The following is a 9,127-nucleotide window of genomic DNA, read 5'->3' on the forward strand; positions in this document are numbered from 1 at the left end:
TATTTACAGAGAAAATAATACTAAAAGGGACTTGCAACAAAATAGTCCTGGAAGTGGTGGGGGACAAGTGGGGGTATGAATAAAACAAGATTGGATGTGAGCTGATGACTCTTGGAGGGGGAGGGGGTGGGACAAGAGAATTATTATACTCTTCTCTCTTCTCTTTGTGTATTTTGAAATTTTCCATAGTAAACTTTTAGAAATAAAAATTAGAATAGAGCTATGCCATGTCATTTCTTAAAAAGCATTCACATCAGCCATGAAAATGAAGAAGGAACAGCAGAGGCAGACGCTGGTGCCCACTCAAGCCCCTTCCAAGGCAAAGGGGGCCAGTGCGAGGACTTGCCCTCATGGTGGCAGACGCTACTCCATCCTTGAGGAGGAGGATGCCTCTGGCCATCTCACCCTGATCCCATAAGCACTTTCTACAATCAGGGAGCTGCACTGAAGCTGGAGATAAAATGATGACTACAATACAACACAGCAATACATCAAGTGACACACAAAACGGAGTCAATAGGCAATTGCAATGAAGTCTGACTTGTGCTATTACATTGTTGGACAAAGCGTGCTATGAGAGCACATGGAATGGTCCTCTAACCGGAAGAGGTGACGGCCAAACTGTCCTGAAGGATCCCCTGAATTATCTTCTGATTACAATTCAGTTCCCGGGCTCTGTCACTCAAGGAAGAGAATGAGCTGGCCAGAAGTTATAAGTGTCCTGATCTCCTGGAGCTTTGCTTCTCATTGTAAATGCATAACATGGCCTTCTAATAACAATTGGATTTCCATACAGCTTGCCCAGAGAAGGAATACATTAGCCAAAGGATGTCAGTATCCACTTCTCTGATGTTATTTTCAAACTACTGAACTGTCTTTCTGGTTTTTACAGGCTCTGAGAGTTTGGTGCCTATGTATCTGTCCCTGAAAAAATGTATTAATTCTTGATGTGCTGACAAGTCAGCATTCCAAGATTGTAAGACTAGTCCTGAACCCTGGGTAATGTCATCCCTTGGGACCTGCCTGGGTAGACAGATATCAGCCTTCCCCAGTGATAGCCTTCTGCTCTGCGTGCTTCTTTGATCTTCTATATTCCTCAAGGCTGGGACCACATCTGATGCTTCTTTGATATCTGAGTCATCCTCTTTCACATGTCTGCTATGAAGCATTCTGGTTTTTAACAAGTTTGTTCCTTGATTTCTTTCACTCTCATTCAACCCAGTCAAAAATAGCTAACTCAGTATCTATTTGGGGATGAAATCAGATGCAAAGACACTATGTAAGGGGCATTTTTAGAAACATTAATAATTTTTAAATTCCTCGGCTGTTTTTAAAGATGACAACTTTTCTACACATCCGTATCATGTTAACTTCATTTTCTGCTTGGGTCTGTCATCACCAGTGGTCCCCAGACAACCCAGTCAGCCAAGGACCTCCCTTGACACTATCCTTCTAACTGAAGAACAAGAAACCAAACACTGTGAGCTCCTTCCCAGACAAAGACAACTTTCAACTCCAGTGGTTTCTCTGTCAATGGCTTACGTAGAGTCTTTCACCTGTAAAAGGGGATGGCAAACTTTTTCTTCAAAGATCCACGTAGTAAATACTTTAAACTCTGTGGGCCACACAGTCTCCTGCTATTGTAGTGTGAAAGCAGCCGTAGACAATACTTCAGCAGATGAGAGTGGCTGTGTTCCAATAAAACTGTGCTTATGGACATTGACATTTGAATTTCATATAAATTTCATGGGTCACAAAAGATTAATCTTCTTGGGGTTTATTTCCAACCATTCAGAAATGTAAAAACCATTCTTAGCTCAGGAGACACACAGGCAAGCGGCTTGATCTGGCCCATTGGCCACAGTTTGCCAACTCCTGCCCCATAGTGATGAATAGTGGCAACAATTCACTATATGTATTGTGAATATGAGTGGTCCCTTCATAACACTCCTTTACCAACCATGAGAATTATGACCTATAATCGTTCTTAAATTCACAAGTGGCAAAACTTAAAATCTTATGGAAAAAATATTTTCACTAATGTTAAAAAAAATGGTCAACACATTTTTTAAAAAGGCATTTTACATCCCAAATAGTGGGGTACTATGTAATACATTTCTAGTTACCATCCCTGCTCAGAAAAAAATTGTAAGATCAATGAGGTAGTACTAACTTTGGGGGTTTTTTGGGGGGTTTTTTTGCGATATGTGGGCCTCTCCCTGTTGTGGCCTCTTCCGCTGCAGAGCACAGGCTCTGGACGCGCAGGCTCGGCAGCCATGGCTCACGGGCCCAGCCGCTCCGTGGCATGTGGGATCTTCCCGGACCGGGGCACGAACCCGTGTCCCCTGCATCGGCAGGCGGATTCTCAACCACTGCGCCACCAGGGAAGCCCAGCTTGTTTTACTTTAACAATATTGCCTGTTGAGACTTTTTTCAATGTATTTTTATCCATCCGAATGTTCAATGTCTTTCTGATTTTATAATTAGTATTTGTACACTCTCACCTTCTGGGTCCCACCATAGTCCAAGAACTTGGATGCTTGATACATAAAAAGCTTTGGGTTTTCTTTCTTCACCCTAATCCACATATCTGCATACCTTTAACCCACCTCCCCACATGCAAGCTTATATAGCATTGCCTCTCTATGACAACTTCCTAGGCACACTTAACGAACATTTCTATGGGATTATTTTCCTTATTTTTTTAAATTTGTTTCAACATTCGTTACATACATCTTTACTCCTGCAGACTTTCTACTTTAACTCCCCTTTTTATTTTCAACCCCTCAGTTGCTCTTTTTCTAGTTGTCCATGACACTTGCATGATACAAATATCTAAACTACATTTCCCAGCTGTGGAAAAGGTCCCAGCATCATTTCTCCAAATAGGACATCAAGGATTCTTCTTTGTTTAGGTGTGTGCTTGAAAATGTCCATAATCAGGAGTTTTAGAAAAATAGAGTATATGTTCCTATGTTCTTGATTTGATTACAAGAGGAATTCGTGGTTGAGAAGAAATGAGCATCTTTATATGCCACAGCTGTGTGTCTTTGTTCACATTGCTCCCAGAATTCTCTGCCTGATAAAGTTCCCCTCGACCTCCACGGACCACGCAGGAACCTGTGGGACGCATACCTGGCAGAGCTGAAGACTCTCTCCTCTGCATTCCCGAAGCATCTCCTACATCTCCATTAAAGCACTTACGGTTGCATTGTGGTTAGTTGTTTATGTAGCTGTCCCACCCCTACCCGCCCACCCCCTCATTCAATAAGCAACGCTCATCTTTCTTTTCCTGCTTCCCAGTGCCCAACACAGTGCCTGGGAACAGAGCATCAAGACTGCATTTCTCAGAAATATCGAGGGCAGTGTCCCAAAAGGAATGACTTCAGCGGCCTTCCCCAGCCAACTTCCACCAGCACCCTTCATCTTCCTCCTCCCCTAAAAAGTTAACAATCTAAGTAAAAATGCAACTTCAAGACAAGTACCTCAAGGCCCTCTTACAATGAGACTGCCACTCCTAAACTCTCCTTCAAAGGAATTCTAGCACCGACACTGTGGAAAATGCAAGGTTCTCTTAAAACCACAAAATAATATGCTCACGTGGCACTCCACAGGTTTCAAATTACTTTCATGATAATTTTTTTTTCCATTTGGCCCACTAATCCTTGGTAAGACAGTGTTATCCTCATTTCTCAGACACTCAAGGAAATAAAAGTGACATGTCCAAGATCAGAACTTGTGACTGGTGACAGCTCTGGGCTTAAAACCCTTAATTTATTGATCTGTCTACTCTCCTGAACTCCAGGAATGCTAGGTTCAGTATCTATGGAGGATTCCACCCCCAACTCCACCCCCGGAGGTTTCTCCCCATTATGAATTATAGTATTAGATTAGATTGTGGCACTACGTTCTAAAAATCCATTCCAAACAAAAACGTTTGGGCAAATACACATTATGAAAAGAAATGTGTTAGTTACCTTGTGTTAGCTTGTGTTAGCGTTAGTACTGCTCTAAGATTTTTGCTGTAAGTATTTATTGACTAAAGGGCTGCCTGTGAATTACTAACTGTTCAAAAAATGGCATGCCAAGAATTCCTGCAAATAGAAATATGCAGTCTATTATCTGAAAAATTCACTCATGAGGATAGCAGTACTATTTATAAGTACAAGAACTTGATTTCCTCTTCTTTGATAATTCATCTTTCCTAAACTTTTTTTTTTTTTTTTTTTTTTGCGGTACGCGAGCCTCTCCCTGCTGTGGCCTCTCCCGTTGCGGAGCACAGGCTCCGGACGCGCAGGCTCCGCGGCCATGGCTCACGGGCCCAGCCGCTCCGCGGCTTGTGGGATCTTCCCGGACCGGGGCACGAACCCGTGTCCCCTGCATCAGCAGGCGGACTCTCAACCACTGCGCCACCAGGGAAGCCCTTTCCTAAACTATTAAATTTAGATTACTTATCACATTAGCAGGCTCTTCACTTATTCATGCTCTTAGTTCCTCTACATAATTCTGTATGAGGAATAACATCCTCATAATAACCATCACTTCAATTCTCTTACTATTTATTGCATGCGACTCTTCTAGTATTAGCACTATCATCTTAGACGTAAACAGGGCACTGCCTGCCAAAAATCTTGCTACTGTGTGGTAATTGAAAGTAAAAATTATTTCTCAGATATATTAAGCTATTCAAATGAGCCACGTTTAGCTTTTCTCAAATTACTTATTTTTTTTCAACAAAGGCCTATAATAGTAAATTATGTAGAGCAGGTCACGCTTAAGATTTTCAAGTTTGATCTGGTTACGAATCTGCTAAGTGTAAAAATTTCAATATGGCAGAGCGTAAAATATTTCACACAAATGCAAATAGAGATGTCATGCAGATAGCTGCAGGACATGAATCACTGCCCTGCTGCATCAAACTCGAAAATCAGAGGCAGTTCACTCTGCAAGATTTCTTACCCACTTCTTAAAAGTTCAGATGCATCACCTTTTAATCAGGGTAATAAACTATAATTGCTAACATACTGTGTAATGTTTACTGCTAAACCCACAATCTGGACAAACAGAAAATTATGCTATCAGAGCCTGGAAACAACTGCAGTCCGCTGTTACACGCAGCACCCTCCTTAACACACGGCTGTCGTCGGGAGTTACAACGCTTTATGTTTTTAAATTTTTAGAGTAAGGGTCTCTTCCCGAGAGGCAGGGTATTAAGACGAAAGCAGTCTCCCGCGTGACCTTCCTAACACAGACCTTGGGCAAGCGACTGCGGGGGCAGAAGCTGAAATTTTCAGAAGGCACTTGACATCTCCACTGGGTCCTTCACCCTTGGCTTTCAGGAACAAAAAAAAAGCACGTTACTCTGCACCTGCCTTTCCTCCCACCCTCCTTAAAACTTATTTACCCCTGAGGGTCTGAACAGCCAGATGAAGGTAGGAATCTATTCTTCTGCCCTGTGATGCCAAGGAAAATAAACCCCGACCCGAGCGCGGAGCCGGGAGTCGCGGGGGGCGAGGAGACCGTTAAGGAGGGGCGGGGGGGGGGGTACTGGCGGGGCTGGGGCTTCCCCCACTGCGCCGCAATTTCTCCACCACGTGTGAAAATCTCGTGCACGGGGAGCCCCATGAGAGACCGGGATCTGCGTCCCCTGGTCCCGGGTGCGGACCCTCCGCTTCCTCCCCGCTCGGGGACCCTCGTCCCGCGGCCCCGGCGGGCGTCCCTGCAGCCGTCTCCGGGCAGGGGCAGCGCGCAGAGCCCGGCCCGGCGGGGGCCCTTCCCCGGCTACCTTTTATCCAGGCAGGCGATCCACTCGGCGGAGGAGGAAGAATGGGCAGCGTGCGCAGCGACCATGATGGGCAGCGGCGCGCGGCGTCCCCCGGCTGCGGCGACCTCCCGCGCTCGCTCTGCCGCCGCCTCGTCTCCGCCTCGCCCGCCGCGCGGACCCGCTCCTCCTGGCCCGCCTCGCGCCCAGCGGCCTGCCGGGCTGGGGGCCGGCGAGGGCGGGGGACCCGAGGGGCGGGACGCGGGGACCGCGCTGCACTGCGGCGCCCGGGGGTGGGGAGTCCGGCGGTCCCGCCCGCTTCAGGGAGGGGGCTTGGGGGCGACCCCGGGTGGCAGGCCACCTGCGACTGGTGGCTGCTGCGTCTCGGGGAGACCTGAGCCCCACCCCTCACCTCGGGGCCTCTGAAGCGTGGAGGGGGGAAGGCGCCGCGGGTGGGGGTGGGGGGACGGGTGTCAGTGTCTATGTATTTTTCATACAGCAAATGCCACTAAAATGGCTGCTGCCTCTCTGTTTCCTTAGAAACCCATTAGTTTCCCTCTGCAGCTGTCAAAACCTCCTGGCGGTTTCTTGCTCACCTTTGCTGTTTCCCCTTTCCAAAGGGATGGAGAGGAGGGCTATCTTGGCTTGGGCTGGGGACGCCCACAGTGGTCTCTGAGTTGTGGAATTAGTTTCCCCCTGAAGGGTGAGGAAGGGCTGGGATGGAACGGAGGGGCAGTGCAGGCATGGTTGGAAGCCCAAAGGGGAGGCCAATGAGCCAGAATGGTGACCAGTGGTGACTGAGGGTTTGACAGACCGAAGTCGCTGGCCTTGAACCTTGAACTTGCTTGGGCTCCCATCACCTGCTTGATCAAACATACACACACACACACACACACACACACACACTTAAGAATGGGGAGTAGTGGGGCCACAGCAGAACTGAGGTTTGGATTGGGGGCCAAGATCCCACCGCTTGGTGTGACCTGAATGGCTGGCTGCACATGCCCTTCTTTCCGTGGCTGGAGTGTGGAATGGGTGGCTGGTCACTCCACCTGTCCCTGGGAGATGTACAAAACAAATGATATGCCTAGAAGTTCAGTTACGTTCTGCCAAAAATCAAATTACACACCGATGGTTGCTTAGGAATTTGGGGACAAGTCAAATCTTTTAGACTACTACCAAGCAATGTTTTGATGTTCATGTTCACTTGGGAACAGACAATGGGGAAAGAGACATAGCATTGCTAACCTCGCTTTGTTTTTTTTTTCTCTCCTACCCTCCCCTCACTCCCCTGCTCAGAGGGTGTTCAAGGAGACTGGAGAGAATGAAACAGCAGGTGCATTCTGGCATCTTTTCATCCTAATAAAACTCCTCCAAAGAATCTGCCGTTTCCCCTCTGCTCCATAGCCAGGATCTGGTTTCAGACCTGCCGCAGTTCCCTCAGCAACACCTCCCTGCTCAGTGTTTGTCCCCCAGGTGACCTCCATCCTGTTGATTTCTACCGTGTTTAAGGGAAATAACATTTAAAATGCTGTACTATACAAAGATTGCCAAAGGTATTTATGTTGCTTTTTTATGCTAGAGGTATGAAGAAGGAAATGAGTCTCCTATATTTATTAAGATTCATTTATAAAGGTATCAGAGAACTCTTGAGAACATTTCAAGGTCACCAAATGCTTTCCCCAAGATGCCTTTAATCAGAGAATGTTTGTAGGTAAGGAGCTAGAGGCTAGAGGAGAAAAGGACTGCGCATGACCTGTCATTACCAGAGGCTTGGAGTTGCCATAGTTTTTAGCTATGATACTAATAATAGTCGTCATTTATTGAACTTCTGCTGAGTGTCAGATGCTGTGCAGAGTTCTCTACATGTGTTATTTAATCTTCAGAACATTTTATGAAGCAGAGCCAGAAGGACAGATGTCCAGGGTTACTCCACAAGAAGGGACAAATATTTTTGAAAATGTAATGAACTAGAGAAAATAACGTTTATCAGTACTTCCGGGGAGAGTGTTGATTGGGTTGGAAGGAAGATGCCGGTGACCTGCTTGGAGTGGGAGTGAGAGCCCAAGGCCTCTATCGTCCATTTTAAGGATTGTAGGTCTAATGAGCTGCAAGGCTTTTGTTTTGCCCTATGGGGACCCTGCCTTTCCTCCAAATAGAAATTAAAGTATTATTTAAAGAATATCCTTTCGAAGAAGAATTGTCTTTCCCAGAGCACACACATGTCCCTATCCAGCCCTGGATGTAGGTTCCAGTAACTCCTGGATGTAGGTTCCAGTAACTTCAATATTCTCACCGGGACACTGAACCTCCAGAGAGGTCCATACCCTCAGCTACTGGAGCAGGGGACCCTGAACCAGATTCGGGTCTGTCTGATTCCAAAGCCCTTGCACTGAGTGATGGTGTCCCTGGTTGTCTATAATATGAGGGTAAAAGGCATGTCAGAAATGACTGCCCACATGATAAGAATAAAATGGTTATAAATTGGTTTTTTATAATAATTTTCAAAATAATAAACCTGTCTAGTAGGGGAAAGCAAAAAAGAACATGTATTGATCTTTAGGGGGAAAATAAATAAAAGTGTAGAATAAGAAGTAAATATTACCGATAATTCCACCACCTAGAGATAACATTGCTAATATTTTAGCACATTTCATTCTATATTTTCTATTTTTAAGACACAATCACAAATACACCCATAAACACATGCATATAACTTGCTGTTTACATTCAATTGTATATATATGTGTATAGATACATGTATTCATACAGACTTGAAAGCATTAATATTTTATAGGCTACTTTTTCTACTTGGAATGGAAAAATGCTTTGTGTGTTTAAATGAAATCCTCATTAAAATTTTTTACTGGCTACAAAATATTCCAACGTATGGATATAATTTACCTAAACTTTTTTTAAAATTGAGATGTAATTGACATATAATATTAGTTTCAGGTATACAACATAATGATTCAATATTTGTATTCATTGCAAAATGATCACCATAATGTCTAGTTAACATCCATCACCACACATAGCTAGTTTGTTTTCCTGTGATGAGAACTGTTAAGATCTACTCTCTTAGTAACTTTCAAATATACAATATAGTGTAATTAACTGTAGTAAACTTTTTTTTGAGGCCTATTATTTTGATTGGCAAAAATGTTTCTGCTTAATCTCCTTCCTATAGCTTTGCTCTGTGAGACAGCTAAACATCTCCACTGATGATCTCCAATGAGATGAGGACCAAAAATCACAAGACCCAAGTGTGTTAATGCTAATTACTACTAGTTGTAGAATCTTGAATGGGTTTCTTAATGTTAGAGTTCCATTTTGTTCATCTGAGCAGAGGTTCAAAGTTAGGAA

At 44.8% G+C, this 9,127-nt stretch overlaps 1 protein-coding gene across 4 annotated transcripts in view; it reads right to left on the reverse strand.

Moving 5' to 3' along the window:
* RAPGEF4 (Rap guanine nucleotide exchange factor 4) overlaps positions 1 to 5,969 on the reverse strand; it is a 317,781-nt gene extending 311,812 nt beyond the window's left edge. For 3 of the 4 annotated variants that reach the window (XM_060302243.1, XM_060302240.2, XM_060302239.2), the window contains exon 1: positions 5,786 to 5,969. In XM_060302243.1, the coding sequence (XP_060158226.1) occupies positions 5,786 to 5,850 (65 nt within the window). In that variant the 5' untranslated portion in view covers positions 5,851 to 5,969. The remainder of the gene's footprint in view (positions 1 to 5,785) is intronic. The other variant, XM_060302241.2, reaches the window with a different exon arrangement.
* Between the last annotated feature and the right edge of the window lie 3,158 nt (positions 5,970 to 9,127).

The sequence above is a fragment of the Globicephala melas genome, chromosome 7, assembly GCF_963455315.2.
Source record: "Globicephala melas chromosome 7, mGloMel1.2, whole genome shotgun sequence".
In the NCBI taxonomy this organism is placed as follows: domain Eukaryota; kingdom Metazoa; phylum Chordata; class Mammalia; order Artiodactyla; family Delphinidae; genus Globicephala; species Globicephala melas.